General features: G+C 41.4%; 3 protein-coding genes across 5 annotated transcripts in view; 2 read left to right on the top strand and 1 right to left on the bottom strand.

Moving 5' to 3' along the window:
- Positions 1-134: 134 nt before the first annotated feature.
- LOC133835602 (heterogeneous nuclear ribonucleoprotein A1) lies at positions 135-5878 on the top strand. Of its 3 annotated transcripts, XM_062265610.1 has the most exons (5): positions 136-296; positions 517-994; positions 2389-2880; positions 3168-3262; positions 3744-3869. In XM_062265610.1, the coding sequence occupies exons 1-4, from the start codon at positions 246-248 to the stop codon at positions 3242-3244; spliced, it is 1098 nt and encodes a 365-aa protein (XP_062121594.1). In that variant the 5' UTR covers positions 136-245; the 3' UTR covers positions 3245-3262; positions 3744-3869. The 3 variants fall into 3 exon arrangements, with proteins under 3 accessions (XP_062121595.1, XP_062121593.1, XP_062121594.1); XM_062265611.1 differs by lacking the exons at positions 3168-3262; positions 3744-3869 and adding an exon at positions 5613-5878 and having other exon boundaries at positions 135-296; XM_062265609.1 differs by lacking the exon at positions 3168-3262 and having other exon boundaries at positions 135-296.
- Positions 5879-6266: 388 nt separating this feature from the next.
- On the top strand, positions 6267-8267 carry LOC133835601 (protein C12orf4 homolog). The gene is made up of 3 exons (XM_062265608.1): positions 6267-6584; positions 6651-7956; positions 8022-8267. Exons 1-3 carry the CDS (start codon positions 6410-6412, stop codon positions 8140-8142), a joined length of 1602 nt encoding a protein of 533 aa, XP_062121592.1. The 5' UTR covers positions 6267-6409; the 3' UTR covers positions 8143-8267.
- Positions 8268-9043: 776 nt separating this feature from the next.
- LOC133835893 (uncharacterized) overlaps positions 9044-23543 on the bottom strand; it is a 36759-nt gene continuing 22259 nt past the window's right edge. Inside the window, exons 2-6 of the mRNA XM_062266051.1 lie at positions 11543-17108; positions 11159-11469; positions 10911-11091; positions 10590-10848; positions 9044-10530 (exon numbers count right to left, since the gene is read on the bottom strand). Coding sequence (XP_062122035.1) covers positions 10347-10530; positions 10590-10848; positions 10911-11091; positions 11159-11469; positions 11543-17057 — 6450 coding nt within the window. The 5' untranslated portion in view covers positions 17058-17108 and the 3' untranslated portion in view covers positions 9044-10346. The remainder of the gene's footprint in view (positions 10531-10589; positions 10849-10910; positions 11092-11158; positions 11470-11542; positions 17109-23543) is intronic.

The raw sequence follows: 23543 nt of genomic DNA, 5'->3' as shown, positions 1-23543 counted from the left end.
CATTATAAATGTGACCAGCCTTAGACCAGACTTTTAATGGTCACACTCTATATGAACAGCATACTATCTGCAAAACAGAAAAACCCTAAACGTTTCCCTTGGTCACACATCATAGCATTACTTTTCACTTTTAACTTTTCAACGCCAGCAAGTGTATCATTTGTGAAGAGCATTGTGCTAAAAGTTTGAGTACAAACTAAAATATTTTACAAAAAGAAATAATATATACAAATAAATAATATAAAATGGGTGGCCACAACGATCAAAACGGAAACTCCAATGGCCAGCACGATGATGTAAGTAAAATGCTAAAATTGCAAATACGTTTTTAGTGCTGTTTTCACGGGAGCACCCCTCAAGTGTGTCGATGTGTGTGTACACGCGTGCCTTGCTGACCGCCATTTTGTAATTTCTGCATGTGCGTCAGCGGGGTAGAGGTTAGGTTAGAAAATTTGTGAAAAATGAAAATCGATATAAAAGTTAATTATTTCGACAATTTCTTGCCTTTGCACATAGGATTCTATCACCGAGCCTGAGCACATGCGTAAATTGTTCATTGGTGGTCTGGATTATCGCACCACTGACGACAATTTAAAAGCGCATTTTGAGAAATGGGGCCAAATTGTCGATGTAGTCGTCATGAAGGACCCGCGCACAAAGCGCTCTCGCGGCTTCGGTTTTATCACCTACTCGCATTCGAGCATGGTAGACGAAGCACAAAAAGCGCGTCCCCACAAGATCGATGGCCGCGTTGTAGAACCCAAGCGCGCGGTGCCACGCCAAGATATTGACTCTCCGAATGCGGGCGCAACGGTCAAGAAACTGTTTGTTGGCGCACTGAAGGACGATCATGATGAGGAGAGTCTGCGTGAATATTTCCAACATTTTGGCAGTATTGTCGATATTAACATTGTCATGGATAAGGAAACGGGCAAAAAGCGTGGCTTCGCCTTTGTCGAATTTGATGACTACGATCCCGTGGACAAAGTTGTGTGTAAGTACATTAATCTGAAATTAATATTAAACATTTATAATGGGGTTCTAGACAGTCCCAGCTCCGCATAGCAATGTTTGATGTGTCTGTGCGGCGTTTCATGACTGTAAGATGAATGCTGCTCATATTATATCTTTGTTGACTAGGTTGCCACTTTGTGGTGTTTGCCTAACTGATGAAAACGTATGCGCCACATTTGGTCATTTTACTAAACACACAGTACTGACAATCTGACAGGCTTGTCCAACACCTGCATCGGGTTTCCTTTCGAATGCTGTGAGATCAATTAAAGCGTCGGCTTACGCTATGTTATGCGAATGTTCATATTCATCCTATTCAGTGTAACACGCAGCCTCGCTACAAACGCATTATATTGAAATCATTAGGGGCGGTTTTCTCGATAGTTACCGATCGAAAGAATGTTTTTTTAATGAAAACAATTCGGCTTTCTTAATAATTGAAACCTACACATATTATTTATAGTGGTGTTATTATGACCTTGACTTATGTAATATGTCACAAACTATAGTGTTTTTTTTAATACACCGCTATCAAGTTGACATTAAAGACGAAAGAAACAAAGATCGTTATTTTGAAGCATGTTTTTAGCATATATGCAGACTGTACGAACACATGCCTTTTCTTCTTCTTAATCAGACAACAGCTAACATGTCTCATCAAGACGATACATTTTTACTTTCCGATAGTTATCGAGCCAAGTTAGAGATGAAACCATTAGAAAAATGAATTTTTTTTTTGTTTTTTTGTCAAGAACAAGAAACCGGTCATAAATTATAGTAATCTCATTCCACAGTCCCAGCTCCGCATAGCAATGTTTAATGTGTCTGTGCGGCGTTTCATGACTGTAAAATTAACCACCAGCCAGTATTATATTTTAGTTATTGATGTGTAATATACATTGATGATCAAAAAGTATTTGGCACACTTCATACATCTATAGTCATCATTACTTCAGATATTTTTGTATCATTGGAACTTTAACACAGTACTGACAATCTGACAGGCTTGATCAACACCTGAATCGGGTTTCCTTTTGAATGCTGTGAGATTAATTAAAGCGTCGGCTTACGCTATGTTATGCGAATGTATAAATCAATCCTAATTCAGTGTAACACGCAGCCTCGTTACAAACGCATTAATAACTATAGTTCCCATTCCACAGTCCCAGCTCCGCATAGCAATGTTTGATGTGTCTGTGCGGCGTTTCATGACTGTAAAATTAATCACCAGCCAGTATTATATTTTAGTTATTGTTGCGTTGTTTGCATCAATGATCAAAAAGTATTTGGCACACTTGATATACTTTTTAATATTTATATTTTTCAAATTTTTGCAATTCTTTAATTATTTTTCTTTGTTTTTTGTTGTTACAGTGCAAAAACAGCATCAGCTTAATGGAAAAATGGTGGACGTAAAGAAAGCATTGCCTAAGCAGAATGAAATGGGAGGCGGCGGCGGTGGTGGACGTGGTCAGGGAGGTCGCGGTGGTGGCGGCAATCGGGGTGGCAACATGGGCGGTAATATGGGTGGGGGTGGCAACTTTGGCAACCAGAACGGCGGAAACTGGGGAAATCGCGGCGGTAATGACAATTGGGGTAATAGCAACTTTGGCGGCGGCTACGGAGGTGGCGGCAACAACTGCTGGGGCGGCAATAACGGACCATGGGACAACAATTGGGGCAACAATGGTGGCGGTAACTTTGGCAGTGGCGGCGGCGGTGGCAACGGCAACTGGGGCAATAATGGTGGCAATGACTTTGGCAACTATCAGCAGGGTTACAGCGGGGGTCCACAACGTGGCGGCAACTTTGGCAATAATCGCATGCAGCCCTACCAAGGTGGCGGCAACTTTGGCAACAAAGCAGGTAAGCAACAAACACCTACCAAAACAAAATCAATTATGTATTTTTGCCATCAAAAGATTGTTAGAGAAATTCACAGTACCCTGACATCTAACTATTGGAGTGTTAGAAGTTGGCATTATGGCCAAAATACTGTGAGATTAATCATGTTTAGAACAACGTATTTAAATTCGATCCATATATGATGTAACGCGCAGTCTCGTTACTATTTGTTTGATTAGTTAAGAGCGTGGGATTAGCTTTGAGCAGCTGTTTTCTAAAAGTTCTTGTGGGTTCTCTTTTTTTTTAAGGAGGTGGAAACCAAGGCAATTATGGTGGAAACAATCAGGGATTCAATAACGGTGGCGGCAACAATCGCAGATATTGAAAAGGCCCCCCGATCGAGGTGAGCATAGCTATAAAACTAGTTAAGGACCCTAACAAAAATCAAAAGTTTACCAATTTTTAATCAGTGACCAAGCAACCAACCTTTCCATATTGTTTGGTTTTTTTTTTTCTTTTATAAAAACATTTTGAGTAGGCTTCTTGCGTTTTAATATAATATAATTGCAAAATATTATATCTATATTTATATATATATATGGAACTCGTATTATCTTATCGGTATTTTCCTGGTAGCTTCTAACAGCATCTTTTTAGAACCTTAAACATATTCAAATTACAAATTTTGAATAATGCAATTTTTGTGTTGTTTGGAACCTTTTTTTCGAAACTAATAATTGCTTTTAAGTTATATATCTGTATTTATAGTTTATCTTTTGTTGTATAAAAAGTATTTAGTGAAAAACCAATTTAAGTACTGTTTCTTGGAATGCATTACAACAAATGATTTAAATAACGTTTCTCATTTATCGACATTTTTATAGGTGGTAAATTAGCAGTGGCTCAGTATGTGCCCAAAAGTCAAAGTCAAGTAAACCATAACCATACGCAATTCAATGATATGAGCAACAACTCATATTCTACCTAAAAAAACAAACAAAAAAAAAGAAGTTTTCCGAGAATCAACTACCTACCACAATACCAAAATCATGACAGAAGATAAAAATATCAGGAACAGGTGCAGTGCAGAGTCGTAAGGAGAATTGGTTCAGTCGAAAAAGAGTCAGTACAAGTACAGAGAGCAGAGCAGTGTGTATGTGTGAGTGTGTGTCACAGCAGCAGCAGCAAAGATTTAAACAGAAAACAGAGAAAAACGAGAAGTAAAAGCACAGCAGCGAAAGAGCGAACCTCACACATACGCATCAATCAGCAGTACACGTACACAGCAGCAGCTGGCCAGGATTCATTCGATTGAGATTGAGAGTAATTTGCACAGTTACGATAATTATACTTATGATTAAATACATAATACTACCTACCTACAACACACACGACGCCACGTCCCGATTCGTGCGTCGAACGTCGAAAACAATTCAATATTCAATAGCATTATAATATTTATATATCTACTACTACAACACTTATATTCAACAAACATTTTATATAGTAAACCCACAAAATAAGTAAAAGCAACATTGTAAAATAGAAGATTGATTGTCAAGTCGTTGAGCTAATTAAGATAAAGCTAAAAGAAAAAACTATGAAAAGAAACAAGCAATCATACAAAGAAGAAATATCATCAAATCAAGTTACATTTTGTGTATCCTTTCAGCCACAATTGCTTAACAAACCAATTTCTTTAGTAAACCGTAATATTAGTAATATTTATATATACAAAAAGAAAGAAAAACTTCATGATGGCAGCAACAAACATTGTTTGCCGTTCATAATTTCTGATAATCAGTGCAAAAATTTACACAAATCTATTTATCAAAAATGTATTACTACTTTTTCACTAGGCTTAAGTTCTCTTACATTTTTTAAACGACGAGTAGAGCAGAGAGCGCGCGTTCATTTCTCAAGAGCCGCGTTGCTGCCTTAGCATTAAATATACATACATATATATATATATATATTTATAATATATCATAGCAGGTCCATGCTAACCGAGGATAAATAAATAAGAAAAGGATGAGAGGAGCTTCTGACGCTCATTTTTGTAAGAGACAAATTGACGACAACATTGAACTTAAATATCTCTCCCAATGTGTGTTTAGTTATAACCAAAATGAACAAAACTTAATTGTAATAACCAATCCATTACCTTGTAGCAGTTTTGTACAAGCAGAGTTGTATTATGAGGTTCAGCGCAATTAAGGATTTTTAAATATGTTAACAAAATTTACATTTAAATGATGTAGCAAAGAAAGATTAAAAATACATAACAGCAAATGAATTTATGTAAAATTGACAAAAAGAAAAAGCAAAAAAAAAGAAACTAAAAACCAATCCAAAACAAAAAACGTTGTTTAGCTCAAGCGTAGTCTTGTATTTTATTTCTAGTACTTTTCTTTAGCTTAAGTCCTTGTATTTGTTTAGTACAGGCAACAAAAAGACGCAGGAGAGCAAAACAAAATGAGCACAGTGCAGACGCCAGCATGATTATGATTAAAAAATATGTAAGTTGTTGGAAAGGCAAGTAAGCGAGTAGAATCAGAAAGCCAATTCAATTGTGTGTTCCATATAATGCGGTAGCGGTTGTTATGGGCGGGCACCTTTATTCATCATTTTGATTTTATTTTTCATTTCAATTTTCATTTAACCAAATACAAAAAAAATGGTTAATCATTTCGGAATGCACACACCGTTTACTAATGTCTATCATTTCGAATGTATGTCATTTTTGTTCCAAGTTGGCTGAACAAAGTAATGCAAAGCGCTGAAAAGACGGTCGCCAAGCTACACTCAGCCACAAAACGGACAATGTGCTACACACTCTCCTCTCCACTCTTGCAATTGGGTCAGCGCCGCTGATCACTTGTCTTCCCTGCAGAATTGGACCCCTTTTGAGTTATCAATATATTATGGGTAAGTCTCGCAGCTGGATAACAAAAACAGCCAAGTGTTGCAATTTTCAGGTGGTTCCTCGCTTCGCTAATGATGACAGCTCACAAATGCAATGATTTATTTCTTTAATATTTTTATTTGATTTATTTTTGAATGCGTATTAAAATAAACAACTGATTCAATGAAATATTTGCCGTGTTTTGAATTTTTGTAACGTCTTTTTTGGGGGGCAAGCAGTCTGTACACTCTTGCCAAAATATTTCAGGTTACTTTTTATAATTGCCATGATCGTCCTGATAATTTTGGAAGAAAATTGATGAAAAAAGAGCATGCAATTGAAAAGTGTCTTTGTTTTTTAAACTTTCGGAAAAGCAATTTCTAACAGCTAACCGATGTTGCATCCCTGGCTGTATAAACAGCTGAGTGCTATGTTAACTCGGGCTTAACAGAGTTGCTCACTCATGTTAAATTGAGTCAGTTCTTCGCTTTGCTGAATCACGGAACTAGTAAACAATGGATGTGGATGGCAGGTTCATGTGAACTTTTTTGCTAATTAAACGAATACAAATATTGTTTTTATAATTGTGTTGTTAAAAAAAAATAATATCGTTCTAAAAGCATTGTGGGTGGTTGATTGGCCACAATGGAGACCACTCGCACTGTAAATTTTGTGTATGCTTATAAGGATCACGCCGGCAAAGATTGTGAAGCTAAACTGGATGTCAAATTCCCCTTTGAGGATGAAAGCCTGGAGGAGTTGGTTACTCAGCTCTTGGCCCAAATGGATCCAATGATGCGGTATTTAGACGAAGACGTCAGTAAGTTCTAGCAGTTTGCAAGAAAAGAGTTGTATCACTCATGTACAATTTACGCCCCTCAAATAGATTTGGAGAAGAAGCTGCAAGCGTTTATAGACATTGAACATCAGAAGTTTCTCGATGATTATGCGGAGAAATTAATTAATCAGGCAGCTAACGAAGAGCTCGACTTGGAAGCGATAGTGCGTAACACCGAGCGTTTGTATAAGGAAGAGTTGCTCCAGTTTGCCGATCGTGTTGGCCCCAGTGATGAGGATATCTTTGCCCAGAGTTTCCATCGTCTGGTGCACTCCACATCCCTAGAGGACATTCTGAAAAGGGAACGTGGCTATGCCAAAGTTATTGCCGACATGACCGAACTGATGGATAATGAAGTGGAATCGTTGAACAATTCGCAGCAGCAGGAAATGGACAGCCAGATCAATCAACTGGACATTACAACAACTTCGGAGGACATCAACAATCTGTTGGCACAGCAATATACCACACAGAATTTTGTACGCAAACGTTACGAATCCGAGCTGGAAGCGATGATGGGTCATCAGAAAAATGAGTACCGCAATTGGATCACTAGTCAAGTGAGTCAGATGTTCCAAGTGTCGCCGGTGTCGACGCCATTGGGCAATCGCTCCTCTATGTTTGTGTCACAGCAGCCATCGATGGAGGAGAGCTTCACCATACATTTGGGCTCGCAGCTGAAGCACATGCACAACATACGCATACTCAGTGCCAATGTGACGGATCTGTGCAGTCCACTGCATGCGGAGGAGAGCTTGAATGGCTTGAACATGGCACTGGGACTCTATTCGAGTTCGCTTTGCGGTGTCGTCGTTTTGACGCCCTCAATACAGGCGCAGGCCAACAAAAGCATTATCAAGAATGCGAACAGATCGACAGAGTTTCATTTCGATCAGATGGATGTGCAGCTGGAGAAGATTGAAAAGCAGATACGGGCCTTGAACTCAAGCGACACAAGCAGCACGCGCAGCAATGGCAGCGGCAACAGTGGCGAAGGCAGCGCCAATTCTTCGCCAGCTAAACAGTCGGTGCCCAAATTGAAAACTGGCGATTTCTTCATCACCAAGCACTCGAATCTCTCGCAGTCTCATGTCATATTTCATTTGATATCCGATGAGCCCATCAACAGTCCCAGTGAAATTAATTCACGGCATCCAGTGATTTTGGGATTGCGAAATATTTTAAAGACTGCCAGTCGTCACGATATTACAACTTTAACCATTCCGGCTCTATTGCGTCACGAGATGAGCGAGGACATGACGGTGCAGTGGTGCATTCGACGAGCCGAGCTTGTCTTCAAGTGCGCCAAGGGTTTCATGATAGAATCTGCCTCCTGGGGCGGTGCAGAGTTAAGGTAAGCTACAGCCTATAAATCTTAAAGGTTGATCCCTTCCTAACATTCTCGTTTTTCAACTACAGCACCTTGCAATTGTTGCTGCCACATGATATATCCGAGGAGCTGTTCACTACGCTGGCTGGTATGGTGCCCAATGTATTCCGCGTTGCGAATCCAAAGATACTCGTAGATAATAATAAATAAGTGCATTCCCCGACTAGAAATTATATAAATATTCATAGTTATATTTATGTTTTTGTATGTATATATTTGTATTTGTTGGTTTTGTTTTTGCAAATATAAATATTCAATTAAATATGCAATTTAAATTATAGCTGTTTTATTTGGTCACTTTAAATCAATTAATATCGATCGGAAGTGGTAATTAAGGTAAGTATTGAATTTGAATATAACGCCCGTTGCCACGCCCACATAATCCGTTTAACTTCATGTTAACTTACATGTTCTAGTAGGTGCTATGATTACTGATGTTGTTGTTGTTGGTCGCTGGAAGTCGCTGTGAACGGCAAAAAAAGTACCCAACCAGCAGCTGAAATACCAGGCGAACATAAATCAGCAGCAAGCAGAAGTACAGAAAGTCACTTAGAAATTTTGCGCCTAGGTGATAGGCAACACTTTTTTTTAATAGCGCTCAGAGAGGATCACAGTGTTCTCAGCTGTTTCGCTCTTGGTTTGCGGTGAATCCACTTGCTATTCTATTATGTTCGCCTGGTATTTTACTTATTTCAAGTGAGAGTTTCCCAAGAAACTCGTCGAGATTTTTCGAGACCGACCTTACACATAGAAAGAAAAAAAAGACTTGCAGTTTATTTATGAATATACACTTTATTCAGATTCAGATTCATAGTTATATTTATGTTTTTTTTGTATGTATATGCGTTCGTTTTGTCGTTTTGTTGTTGCGCAAAATGTAAATTAAACACACTCAGAATTTCTGTAAATGTTCCTGTATCCAATTTCGTCAATAATAATCCATAGTTATTAATTAAACTTCAATGCAATCGCTTATGCAAACTACAACACTACTTTGTATAAATACATTTATATAATTTATAGGTAATCTTGTGTATAGATCTGTATTGTATGTATATTACTTCCAAATTTAAATGTTTATCTTTGGTTTCATTCGACCCCGTTGCTTTCTCATGCAATTCGTGTAATTCAGTGTGTTGTTTTTGTTGTTATCGGTTATCTATAATGTTTAATATGTATCTTTGAATAACTCTGATTTGTTTGTTAACTTGTAAATATGCGATTTTCTTTTTCTTTTGTGAAATAAATATATTCATATATATATTTATGTATATTTTTAACAATTAATTACGTTTTAATGTTTCATTTTGAATCAACATTTCGCTGTTAAAGTTGTAAATTTTTTTTGGATTTAGCCAAGTACGTTGTATGGTTGTCTATGCCTGTGTTAATGTTTTATGTTTAATGTTTCAATGTGTTCTGTGTGTGTTTTGCTGCTTTGCAGTGAGAGTAGAGTTTCAGAAAATATTCCATCTGAGACTTGCGTTATGAGAGTGCCAGTATTAATAAAAGGGGATTGTTAACAAATTAGAATGACATTAGTTTAGGAACAGGAACGGGTCGCATTAAGTGATGATGATTAAGATGATGCAACACAAGGCAATGAAAACTTTGTGGTAAATTACGAAGCTGCATTTTTGAAAAATTGACATAATCCGCATTAGAATCGCTTTACGTACTCATTTAGTTTAGTTGTCTATGTTGAAACTAACATGCTAGATAATCGTATTAAATAAATAATATTATTCAGCCATTTTGTAGAGTAAGTATAATGCTTAATGTGTTGCTTAGTATGGCGCTTATTGATTTCTCTCCTACTAAAAACTGCCTAATTAAAGTATTCGTTACATATTAGAATTTCATTGTTAAGCTTAACATATGCCATTAATAAATTAAAAACAAACTTGTGTACTAAGTGTATTGTGTATTCGTTATTCGTCTTTGATTTTTGTTTGTTGTTCTTTTAAGTTCTCTAGTATCATTTGAAATTTCGATGCTACTTTTGTTTAATGAGTTGACTACGATTGATTTTGCATGCCAAAAATGTAATGAAATATCTTTATATAATAATCGTTAATACTTTTTGCGCGTGCCTTAAACTACAAGTTGTGTTTTGTTTCTTTTCTTTTTTGCAATAGGTCTAGATGTATTTTAGTTATTTGAAATTAAGAATACATAATAAAAAAGTGTGTATACTAAAATTGAAACTATCACAAGAAACAAATACTTTTTCCCATAAAGTATATAAGAACTCAATAATAAGGTCAAAAATACAAGCTACTACTATAATTGAGTATGCAAGTGTGTCGTGTGTTTGAGTGTGTGTAAATGGGTGTCTATGGTTGTGTCTTTGTTTACATCTGACTCTCCTTGCGCCACTGGAAGGTGCCTGATTTGACGCCAATGCTGGATGAGCCCTGATTGCTGCTGGATGAGAGCATGTTGTTGGTGCGTCTGATCAGCTGAGCTGCCGAATCGAAGCGACTGCGAATAAGCCTCATTGCCGGGTTGCTGGAAACGCCACTGCGCTTGCTCTTGCTGCAAATAGTATATTAAGTGTTCAACATTTCGAAAGGTTATAAAAATTCTCAACTTACCTAGACGAACTGGGCTGATTCTCTTTAAGGTTGCCCAAAATAATGCGCATGTGCGTGTCACGCGCAAAATGATTATCGGGCAAGGCGGACTTTGAACCGCCATTGCTAGGACCAGCTCTGTCGTCATCCACAAAGGCATTTAGTGCTGGCAACTGGCCAGGCGAGCTCAACTCGCTGCTAGGCGAATGCGGCGGTGTGGCGTATAACGGCGACATGCACTCCATGTCATACAGATCCGCCTCATTAGTCATATTACTTGCTGCACGAGGAGAAAAGGAATTAAGTTAAAATGTTTATGATTTTAGAGGATAACAAACTTACCTAGCTGATGCTCACTGAGATCGGGCAGCACCTGCGAGTGACGTTGACCATTGTTGCTGGCCTTGTGTGATCCCGACGCTGTGCCAGAGCCCGAGGCATGCTTCGAGTTGACCATCAGATTGTTGCGTGAGCTCAGCTTGCTCTGACGCTGCAGCTGCTGCGTGAAAGTGAGCGGCGCTTGCTGTGAAAGGAAAGGATTCAATATAAGTAAAACTGCTTTTAAGAATATAATTTGTTGAAGTACTTACATCGTTGCTGCTGCCCGTGGATTGACTAGAGATAACGCTTTTGCGCTTGTGCAAGCTGCTCGTGTCCGATTGCATGGTGTTCTGATAGAAGTTGTTTGAGCTGTGCGTGGAACTGGAGGCGTTCAGCACCTGCAGATTGCTGCCATTGTGCACCGTGGCCGTTGTGGCTGCCGAGCACACCGAGGAAGCAGAAGCGTGCGCTGGATATGGGGCAAGATTTTGGTGCAGGGGCAATGCAGGCGGCTGGTCGGGAGAGCGCAGCATGCTGGCATGGAATTTCGCATCATTGTTGGGATTATTGCTAGCTTCATCTAAAAGGGAAAGTAGGGAGTAGGATAATTTAGTAACAAAGCAAAAGGCTGCGTCGTCTAGTTGTTGTCTTACTTTTGGTATAGCTCTCAAAGATCTTGAGTATGCTGTTGCGACTGGATTTGGCCGCCAGCTTAATGGGCGTGCGTCCACAATGATCCGACTTGTAGGGATTGGCGCCAAACTGCAGCAACGCAATCACACACTTCTCGTGTCCCTCCTGCGCCGAAATGCCCAACGCTGTGGCTCCCTGTTTGCAGGCATGATCCGCAAGCGCCCCAAAGTACAAAAGAATGTTCATGACATCATGATTACCCTGCCAGGCGCACGAATGCAGCGGTGTGCGTGCCTCCAGATCCATTGAGTTAACATCGGCGCCCGCCTCAATCAACGTCTTGACCATGTCCGCGTGTCCCTGCCAGGCGGCCACATGCAACGCCGTGCGTCCCTCGCTGTCGGGTATGTTGACATCCACATTGGTCATGTCCAACAGGTACTTGACAATGTCCAGCTTATTCTCCAGCGCCAAAATGTAGAGAGTAGTGCGTGAGTCGGCATCCTTGGAGTTGACATCGCAGCAGAACTTCAACAAGAACTCGACCGTTTCCATGTGACCCTCGAGGCAGGCCAAACGGAACGCTGTCTTGCCATCGTGCGCCTTCTGATCCACAAAGCTCGAGTGGATATCGAGCAGTGTTTGCACACAACGCAAGCGTCCCTCTTGGGCAGCCAAGTGTAACGCCGTCTTGCCCTCGTTGTCGCACTCATCGATCTTGGCGCCCGATTCGAGCAGCTGCAGACACACCTCATGGAAGCCCTCGAAGGCAGCATAATGCAACGGTGTCCATCCAGCATTGTCGCGATGCGTCTCATCCAGTCCACGATCGAGAAGCTGACGCACTGTCTCCACATTACCCTGTGCAGCGCCAATACTGAGGACTGTACGTCCCTCGGAGTCCATGCAATCGATGCCACAGCCCCAGAACAACAGCAGACGCACCACAGTGGCATGTCCCGCAGTGCAAGCAGCCCACAGCGGAGTGCGTCCCATAAAGTCAGCGAGATCGGGATCTGCGGCATTCTCCAGCAGCAGTTCACAGACCTCAGCGTTGCCTTCGAAGGAGCTGACGAGCAGCGGCGACATGCCATCATTGTCCAGCTGATCGGTGTTGGCGCCATGATCCAGCAGCGTGGAGATCACTTTGCTGTAGCCGGAGGAGCCGCACAAGGCGGCCACGCATAAAGCGCTGCGCCCATCGAGATCCAGATGATTGACATTGGCGCCATTCTCCAGCAGTATTTCCACAATATCATAGTGTCCCATGTATGAAGCGGCAATCAACGAGGTGCGACCTTGACGATCCACAGAGTTGACATCGGCACCAGACTCAATCAGCAGCTTGAGAATGTCCTCATGGCCACTCCAGGCGGCGGCACGCAACGCAGTGCGTCCCTCTTTATCGGCCAGATCGATCTTGCAGGCGGGCTGCGCAATCAGCAATCGAACCACTTCACTATGTCCGCCCCAGGAGGCGGAACGCAATGGAGTCCAGCCATCGCGATCCGCATGATTCACATCCACACGCTTCATACGCCCAGTGCCATCATTGCACGGCTGTGAGAAGCTCAGCAGCAGTTTAACCACTTCCAGATGACCGTTCCTTGCGGCAATATTGAGCGCAGTCTGTCCATTGTAGTCCTCAATCTCTAGGTCAATGGGACTTTTGCAGGCATTGAGCGCACGCTCCAACAGCTGATGATTGCCATCGTTGGCCAGAATGTGTATCAAAGCCTTGCCCTTGTGCAGCTCAATATGATGAGAATCGGACAATTGATGCAACGTGCTCGAGGCATTCTCATCCTGACTCTCGTGCGGCGGTTCGCTGTGCTCCGAGGGGCTCACGGTGCGTTGGGTCTCCAGCAGACAACTCTTCTCGCTGGATAGCAACAGATCCGCCAGCTCAAAGTCTATGTTCTGGGATTTGTCCGACAACTCGGGCGACATCAGCGAGGATTCACAGGAAGTTTGAGCCTCGGCATTGTTGATGCCCGTCTCGATGAGCAGCTTGAGTATCTTGGCGTCTGTGGGCAGACTTGGCTTGAAGAAATCGCACAAGAACTGCGCAAACTGTTCGCTCAGCTCGTTGGCCAAGAAACGTTCGAGCATCGAGCGTGTCTTGGGCAAAAAGTTGACATCGGTCTTGAAGTCATGTTCACACTGTGCACAGCAATTCAAGTGATTTGTGTAGAAGCAATCGCTGAGATTGAGACGCGACTCGAGCAGCATTAAAATCAAATCCAAATCAATGTGTCGATTGGTCAAATACTCGCCACACTTGATTAAATGATAGGCGAATCTTCGCACCGTATTCGCACACAAAGTATCAGCGACCAGCAAATAATACATGGAGATCATAACGTGTCCCTCGTTGACATCGCAGATGAACTTCTTGGTGGCAAACTTCACATCCACCAACCAATCAGCGAACGAATTGTGAAAGATCTTCAGACGTTGCGCATTCGCATCGTAGGCCAAGATGTTGCGCATCAATTGCAAACGCTTCTCAAACTCCTGGCAATCGATAGTATAGTTGTGTGTGCGTAAACAGTTGAAGAGAAACAACTTGTCCACATAGCCCGAGGAGGCCAAGAGCACATTGAGCAGCGGCCTGATCTTCATATATTGCTTCTTGTTAAACGACTTCTGGCAGATGTACAAATACAATCCATTCAAGGTGCAAGGAATCAACTTGATCTCGCGAAAGCTAAAGAAGTTATCCTTAATGCCATGCAGCACCTTCTCCAGGTACAAAATGCAACCATTTGACTTGATGTACAACTGATGTAACGATTCAATGATCTCCTTGGTCAGCATAATGCTGTCCTTAAAGTCCGTATTCAAACGGTTGATGATATACTCCTGGACATCCTTGACCACATGCGATTTGCGCAGATCATCCAAGGTTATCTTCTTGAAGCCCGTAAACATTTTCGTAATCTGTTTCGTTTGCTTCTTGGTGGTGCAGACAAGGAACAACCATTTGGGAAACAGATGAATGTGATTCGACAGCAACTCGGCCACATTGCGGCTCTTGTGATTGGTCACCGTGCCACGTCCGCCTTTCAGCGTTGAGATCAAATTGCCATCGTTGATGTAATTCTCATCAATCGAATCGATAAGTAGCAAGAGAGCCGTCTTCGGTGGCGTTAGTTCCAGCAGCGGAAATAGCAGCGCCTTCTTGAAGCACTCATCGGGATTCTTCTCGATGCTATCGACACTGAGACACTCGAGTATCTCCGGATTGGACATCAACAGCTCGTAGTAGCCATCGGCTATGATCGTGCGACAACTCTTCGTCTTGGGCAACGGGGGTGGCAAGGTGTTGGTGCTGTTTGTCACGCGTGGTTTGTCGCCGGGCACAGGCGGAGCTGCTGCTGTGGGTGTCAACTCCTTTTTATCCTCTGAGTCCTCGGCTGGCTGCTCAGCTGCTTCTACGCTGCTGTCAAAATCAATGAGCGGCTCTGCCTCTGATTTTTCCGGCTCCTCTTTTGTTGTCTCCTGCTGTTGCTCTGTCTCTTTTTCCGCCTCAGGTTTGTCTTCATCATCTTTGGGCTGCTCCAGCTTGACATCTTCAATGGCTGCTGCAATCTCATGCTTCAGCTGCTCGCTGACCAGCTCGGCAATGTCCTCGCCACCGCCTTGCTGTATAGCTTGACCATTGCTCAGGCCAGCTGAAGCAGTTGCCATGGCTTTGGCTGGCGAAGAGACGCCACTGCCATTGCGTCCACGCTTCACTGGTATTTTGGACTTGCTCTTTACCGGGCTGCTCTTGGGCGCCTCCTTGTCCTTTTCTTTCTCCTTCTCCTTCTGTTCTTGCAGCAACTTCTGCTCCTTTTCGCTGCCTGTATCCTTATCCTGCTCGCCACATTCCTGCTGCTGCACTGCAGCCGCTCCACGCTTGGGCGGATGCGTGCCATAGCTATTGCTGCCCATCTTCTCATCCAACTCTGTGAGCTGCTCACCAGCTGGCGCTGGCTCTGATTGCTGACGCTTCAGGCTCGACTTTTGAGCCGTGGAAGTGCGTCGCTTCTGAAAGTTATCCAGCTCCTTGGTGTCGCATTCGCTAGCGCCACGTTTCAGCTCCTCAATCAACAGTTCCTCGGCGTTTTCGCTGAGCGTTATGTTGTTCATGGCCTCATCCAACTTGGACTCCTGCTGCGCAGCTTCCTCACGCAGAAACGAGAAACCCTCGTCGATAATGCGCTGACTATCCTCGCGACTGATCAACGACGCATGGCTGAGCAACTGCAGCACAATCTTGCGCATAAACAGCGACAAACTGTGACACTCGGGATTCTGGGATTCAATCAGATAGCAGGCGAGCAGCTTGCGATTCAAGATGCCCTTGGTGCCCGAATTGCCCTTCATGATGGCCTGACAAATCGATGTTTTCCCAGAGCCATTGGAACCCAACACCAAGCAACCGTTGTAGCTGGAGCTAGAGATGGCCGCTGCCTTGGCACGCGCTGAAACATAACCGGCCGAAGCAGCACCTAAGGCAGCTGGCATTGGTTTCTTGCCCGCCGTGCGCTGTTCCAGACACAGTGCAATCTTCTTGAGCACCCATTCGCGATGTATGTAAACAGTGCTCACAATGCGATGATTGGTGTGCTCCAAGTGCTGGGAGATGCCATTCACCTCTTTGTCCGGTGAATGCTTGCGCTGCATCAGCGACTCCAGATTGTCAGCGGTCTCCTGAGCTGGCTGCTGTTTGTCCAGCTCCAAGCCATCCTCCTCAGGCGCCGATCCTCCACCACCTCCTCCGCCATTAGCATGCGTCAACTCCAGCGCAAAGTTTTGCTGCACCAGATTGGCAAAGTGCTCCTCACGTGCCAGATTCGAGAAGCTGGCATTGGGACAATCGCGTCCAGTTATCTCTAATTTCTTTTGCACTTGAGTTGTGTCCTTTAAGAAATTAAGTATACGTCGGTCCTCGAGCTGTTTGTTTGGAGTGCCACCTGCGCCCAGCGACATCACCTGTTGATTGTTCGACTTGGAGCCTCCCACTAAAGCGCTAGTTGAAGCATTGCCATCGCCGCCTTCGCAACCAAGCAGCAACTGCTGATCATCATCGTCATTAGCATCTAAATCTGTGACCTGCACCGCGTTTCCATTGCGTGCGCTGGCCAAACGATTGGAATCGCAGCTTCGCAGATTGGAAAGTTTAGTGTCCTGCTGTGCCACGCCCTCCAGCAAAGGGGCAGTTGTTACATGACGCGTCGAGCGTTCGCTGCTCTTGTAACGATCCGATTTGCGCAACGGAGTCGCGTACAACATCTCTTTGGGTTGCTTGCAGTTGCCCATCGAATTGGAGTTGCCATTGGGATTGCTGTTGATGTTGCTGCTGCTGTTGTTGCTAATGCTGTTGTGATTCTGTGTAGACTTTGGATGATGCGGCTGGTGATGATGTGGCAGCGGCTGCTGCTGCTGTTGTTGCATCTTGCGCACAGACTCATTGTACATCGCCTGACAGGGCAGATTCTCATAGATGTCATTGCGCAGATTATCGTTGTCAGCGTGCTTAGACATTGTTCTGGCTGTTGTTCTTCCTTACGTATATCTTGTTATCCTTTCACTACTCTGCAAGAATAGAAAATAGAGAAAAGAAAATAGTATAAGTGAGCGTAAATTTCAATCTCAAGTTTTCACTTTGATTATTCAATTACAGCTATAAGTTTTGACCGAAATTGGCTATCAACGGGGCTATCATCTAATGCCTCTCTAATGCTTTCGACTCGATGAGCTGCCTTCTGTCTCGGTGCTCGACTTGTTACCGCTTTTTCTCGTTCTCTACGTTTGCTACCACTTTTTTAGTATCCTGCCAACAATTGACCTGATTTTCACAACACACACACACACACTCTTAACCCTTTGGCAGAGCGTACTCTTCTTTAGACAGACACGCAGACGTTAAACACACACAGAATATGGCTTGCATATAGACTGCCGAAGCGAGGGTTGCCTGAAGAATGGATAAAATTTATTTATGAAAACCAAATTTATTTGAAAGTGTGAAAACTTTACAGCTGAGTACTTAAACTCTAACGAAGGAGCTATCTATAAAAGTTATTCATTAAATGCTTAATAGAAACCCCTCATGAAATCTTTGAAATTATGTAAATTAGGGTATATTGTTGAAAAGAAACCCTAAACTTTACTATAAAGTAAAAAGTAAAGTAAAGTTTACTATAAACACTTTTACACTCAAGAAAGTGGCATGATTTCATTAGGCAACTCTTGCCAACTTAATAGACTTCAAAAGATTGAATGTCCTACAAAACGATTAAATATTAAAGACATTTTATGAAGCAACTGTCGTCTGACTTACTTAAGTTGTAAAATATTTCAAAGGAAAGCAATAGAAACGGAAATGAACAAATTGAATTGTTTATATATTCGTAAATATTTAAAACATTGAAAGAGACTTTTGTGATTACTATTTCTTTGAAAGCAATCGTATATTTTGTTCTTACATTAATTTAATTTTTTTTGTTTCTTCAAATAAGTGTGTGCTTCTTTTTTGTAAAATATGAATTATTATATTGCAATTTAGTAATTTTAAAAATTAATTTTTGCTCAAGTGTATTTAAACAAGATTTTCCAAGCTTAGCTGTTGCCACTTTACAACAACTGTTGAAACCACCTTCGTATGCATAAGCTTGTCATTATATTTTTTTAGAGCTTGTCTCTGGCCACAGTCTTTTGTTCTCGGGTTTTATCTAAGTCGTTTATGTGCAGTTCCAGTGTGGGTGGTTGGCGGTTGAGGACTGCTCTGATGTGATGAGGTTTGCTGTGCTGTGGTATGCTGTGGTGTGGTGGCAGCTTTAGCTATCTTCATGTTTGAATGCTGCGCAAATAACACGCTTTATGCGGCAAAGTTTTTATTTTAAACTTCAATTTAGACGTTGCTGTTGCAAGCTTCGCTGGCTCGCAAGTTGAGAGGCAAAGAGTGAGCGAGAGGAAGAGGGAAAGAGGTGGCAAATGTAACTAATGATGCGCCTGGCGCTTGTTGTGCAAGTTTTGCAGACTGAAATGGAGCAAATTCAGCACGTTTCGCCTCAGCGAAAGACCCGCAGCAACAACAACGACAACAACTCAATGTTGAAACAAAAAGCGACAACAACAACAACAACGTGCAACATTCAACGTTCAACGTTCGTCCCGCTGAGAAGAAAGACCGCATTATTCTAGCCATAAAAATCGATGCAAACACAAACACAAACTCAAACTGAAAATGATTTACGGCTACGACGTTCGTTCGTTCGTTTGTTGTAAGGGAAAATAGTTGCCACAAAGTGCGGCGGCAGCCACAATAACATCGACATTTGATAAATTGCTCTAATGAAACTAAGTCAGACGTAAAATCCTTTGATTAACCAAGTGACAGGCATGTAGCTCTCTCCTTTTCTCTCTCTCTCTACAGCAACAACAACTAATATCCTGCCGGACATTCGTCAAATTCGAAATGCTGTAAATCGAATTGCTTTTGCTGGCTGTCCAGCATTCACATCCGACATTTCACACAATCCCCATTCATTTGCATTCACTCACACATATTCATGAGTTGAGCTCTGAGTGCTCTGCAGTGACCGTTTAGTCTCTGTAATTATTTATGTCTGCTGCTCAATCCCAGAGCCGGAACGCAGCAGCAGCAGAGCAGCTTACAAATATTTAAACTTTCTTTATTATTCATACACGTCCAACAGGCAAACAGAAACACAAACACGAAAAAAAAAGCGGACAGTCTTTGCTCTAAATAATTCATATCGATTGGATGTATAATTTATGATGTTGCTTAGGCAAAAGTAATTAGTGAAATGAAGTATTAATTACGACTGGCATTTAATAAATGATGATTGAATGTGTAACTGAAACGCAATTAAATTGTCATTCGTAAAATGCAACTCGAAAGCCAAATTAATACTTGTATTATGCAAACTTAATGCGCGTAATTAAAATTCATTTGCTTTAAGTGCGCCCTCTTGGGCCCCTCCTCAAGCAACTCAACCGCTCCTGTGCTCCTCGCATTCTACGTCACAACAACGCCCACATTTCTGTGTTACTCAGGTTTGTGATTCTTGCGGTTTCCCTCTTACACAACGCATGCAATTTGCAAGCTTTGCATTTGCATTTGCTCCTTGCCTCTCTTTTCCCCTCTTTTACGATTTGCAAATCGTATTTATAATTTGATAAGGGAATATATTGGATATGTCTTTGAGCTGTTTTGTAATAGCAATCGACCAGCTTATAAATAAATTGCAATACAGGCCTTGTAAATGCTTTCCAACTAAATTCCAAATGCTCAAATCAGAATTCAAAACTAGCACAAATTATGAGTGGGAAAAAGACCTGCACAGGACTCAGGGAGTGAAGTGAAGTGAGTTGAGATGAGGTGAGGAAAACGTGTTGGCGGCAAAGTTGAGCTAATTGGAATTTCAAAAGCGTTGAGAATAAGTCAACTTGAGCAAGTTCCCATGAGTTTTTCATGCCTTTTAAAAGTTTAATTGGATTGGCTCGTGCAATTATGTTAATTAAACATACGACACGCTTGAAATACGCACTTTTTTGCACTTATTTAAATTAGCTAATAGAGATGAAAATCCCCAGCCAACTTTTACCTTTCAATCATTTGCAGGGCTTTTTCTAAACTTTCTCGTTGAATTGCTGCCAAAGTACATCTACACACACACACACACACACACACACACATAGCAATCAAATAAAAGTTTAGAGCAAATTTCAGCGTGGTTTGGTAATCCAATTTTTCGCCAAAATATTGCAAATAAATTGGTTATGAACTTCGTGTCATATTTCAGCAAACATTTAAATTTATTCTGCTGCTGAAATTTGACTTTATGATATTTGCAAAAATAAATTATTTGTAATGGAAATTTGTAATTCATCTTTAAACTCGCTTTAAGTCAGCTCGTATTTATTTGCTTTAATATCCAAAGGGTTACTCAATTATTTATTTACCACGTCGTTTATGTGAAATTTGATTCAATTACTTGGCAAACAAACAGCAGACTAGATCTCAAGGCGCTTGTTACATGTGTGTGTGTGTGTGTGGCGAGCTAAGAAAACACAAAACATTTAATAGAAATTCTTGTGTCTTTAATGCGCAAAGAGTTGAAAACAATGAAATATTTTATGAAAATGTGCACACGTTGTAAAAATATCATCGACAAGCTGCCAAAATGAAATGTAAACAACACACAGAAGTGCCTTAACAAACGCCAACAATTTTAATTAATTGCGTCAAATAAATAAAAAGGCAAAAAGTATGAATACAAGTATGAAAGGAATGTAAACACTCACACACTCGCACACACACACCCGTGAATAATAAATAAATAATTACGCGCTCGGCAACAAAACGAGCAAGCAGCCACATGGCGCAACAAACGTATCTGTATCTGTATCTGTGTCTGTTTCAGCAGCCATATCTCTCTCTCTCTCTTTCGTTCTCTATTTGTATCTGTGACTCGGTATCTGCATCTGAGCTTGCAACGGTAAGTACCTCGTATCTGCAACTGGCAGCTGCCTGAACTTGAGGCATGAGGCAGCGTGGGAAACTCACAAATTCGCAGCATTTTAAATGCGCTCCTTTTGCCTGCTGCGTTTGGCTCAACTCAACTCAACGCAACACAACAAAATGAAGGAATATGAAAACGCGAATTTAAATGTTAGCTACAACAGCTTTTCTGACGCTTTGCCAGCGAATGAACTTGCAACATCCTCGGCATAATTGAAATGTTGCAAATACGACTGTCGACAACGTCGGAGTTAACTCACTTTTAAAGGATGCTCCTAGCTGTGTCTGACTTTCTGTCTGGCAGGAAGTGCGCCATTATTATTATTTGGTATTTGCATTTTCATCTTTGATTATTATGCTTTTCTTCGCATTTAATTTGTTCATGTTTAAATAATAAGTTCGTCGCTGTTGTTGACTTATTAAAATATGCAAGGCAATAAGTTTGCACAGCAACAAATATTCCATGCATGGCAAATGCGGAGCCAACATCAACAACAACGACGAACACACATGTGTATCCAAAGTATCTGCCAACGTACGTGCATTGTATAAAAGTATCTGTACTGTACTGTGTCTGTACTGCACAGCAACATCATCCACAATCCTTGCCTCAATCAACGCGACAATTGTGAGCGCAAATAGCAAATCAAATATTGCAACAATTCGAAGGTAACAGATCAATGCTGCAAAATAGTGCGCTGCTTTGTACGACTTTCAGATACTCGTACTAAAGATAGAAAATGCGAAAAAATAAACCAACGTTCGCATAGCTTAGAGTATCTTTTTACGTACAGCGGATGCTCTTTAATTTTAGCAAGCACTCAGATAAATATAGCTGCAGAAAGGAAGGCATCTTTAAGTTGAAAAAAAATATATGTATCTATTGCTATTACTAGTGAGACTGAAAGTTTTGTTTTCTCTAAAGTTGGAGGTAGTCAAAACTATAATTTAGGATACTTTATGACCGGATGAATGTTGAGAGACTTGCATTACAGCTAGAATATTCAATATTCAGTGCGAATCTATTGCTTTTACCCCTCGTAGTCAGGCTTAAAATTTACTAAATTTTGAGTTAGCCAAAAAATAGCGTTCAATAGCTTATGGATGATATCATAATTTTGGAAATAATTTGAGAGAATCGCAATAAATATAAGTCTATAAAATTGCTATTTAATGACAAACTTATGCTATGCTATTTATACAAAGACTTAGCTCAAACTATAGTTTTCGGTAGTTTATGAGTGGGTGAATATTTGGTGATATTTTAGAGGATTTCAAATTTTCAATATTTACAGTGAATCTATTATTCTTTCTCGTAATGTTTTTACTGAAGTAAAAAGTTTCACAAAATACAGCTATATTTTTGGAATATTTTAAGAGACTCGCAGTAAAGTGATATTCTAAATTCTACATTAAAATGTAGAGCTACTTTTTTAAGTAATAGTTAAAACTGCTGTCTATCATTTTCTATGCTAACTGTGTTTACTGCTGATTTTGCATAAATTCAAGCTTTCAAATGAGCTCTTCATGCTCCACAAATATAATATTTGTAATATGCTGCATTATATAGTATTTGATACTGTAAAGCGCATTGTTAGAGCGAGTCAAGCAGTGTGTTTGACTCCACAGCGAAAGCTGATTAAGAGCTTAGATGCTCGTTGTGCCGCTACAATTGAGCAAATATAATATTCCCTTTGCATCCTTTTGGGAGACAGGTACGAGTTGGCAACATCGCTGAACGTGCAGAATAAGCGAGGGACAGAGAGATAGAGAGAGGGGGAAATTGTTGAGTCTAAAGTTCTATATCGATTTTGCTGTTCGCCGGAGGGCAGCGAAAGAGAGAGAGAGAGAGAGAGCTGTAAAAATATCCAGAGACGTAATCAAAACGAATGTTGCTTGGGTTTTAAATGCGCTTAATTTTTGCAATGCTATACGATGAGAATTGCTAGCTGTGTGGATGCCACCGGATGCTGCCCTAAAGTGCTTATGGCTGCTCTTCCCCTCTTCCTTCCTCCTTATAGAGCAAGAGCAGCTAAGGTCCAGTAATCTGTTCGCTCGTTTGTTGTCCTTGGTGCCATTTGCTTGCTTGGCTGAGCTGCAGGCTCGCTCCTTGGACTGGATGCTGGCTTCTGTGCTCTACGTGTCCAAAGCTTGCATTGTGTTTAGCGTTTGGTTTGGTTTGCGGCTGTAATGCTAGCTAGCTAGCTATATGTACTATATAACAGGAAGTGAATTCGATGCGGGCACACCCAAAAAAATATACGAAAACGAGGACAATGCAATGTGTTCACAAAACTGCAATGCTTGTTGTAAAACAGGATGTCAGGATCTGACAGGATGTGATAGCCAACATCGTTCAGGTTCCCGCAGGCCATTGACGAACGCTTCATTAAACCTTAATTTTTCATGAATGTGCTTGCCAGCCTGCCTGCTGCCTGCCTGACTCTCTTTCTCTCTCTCTGAATTGTGAGCACATTTCC

This window comes from Drosophila sulfurigaster, chromosome 2R (genome assembly GCF_023558435.1).
Source record: "Drosophila sulfurigaster albostrigata strain 15112-1811.04 chromosome 2R, ASM2355843v2, whole genome shotgun sequence".
Taxonomy (NCBI): domain Eukaryota; kingdom Metazoa; phylum Arthropoda; class Insecta; order Diptera; family Drosophilidae; genus Drosophila; species Drosophila sulfurigaster.
Note: the sequence above shows the minus strand (reverse complement) of the source record. Positions and strands in the feature narration are given on the sequence as shown.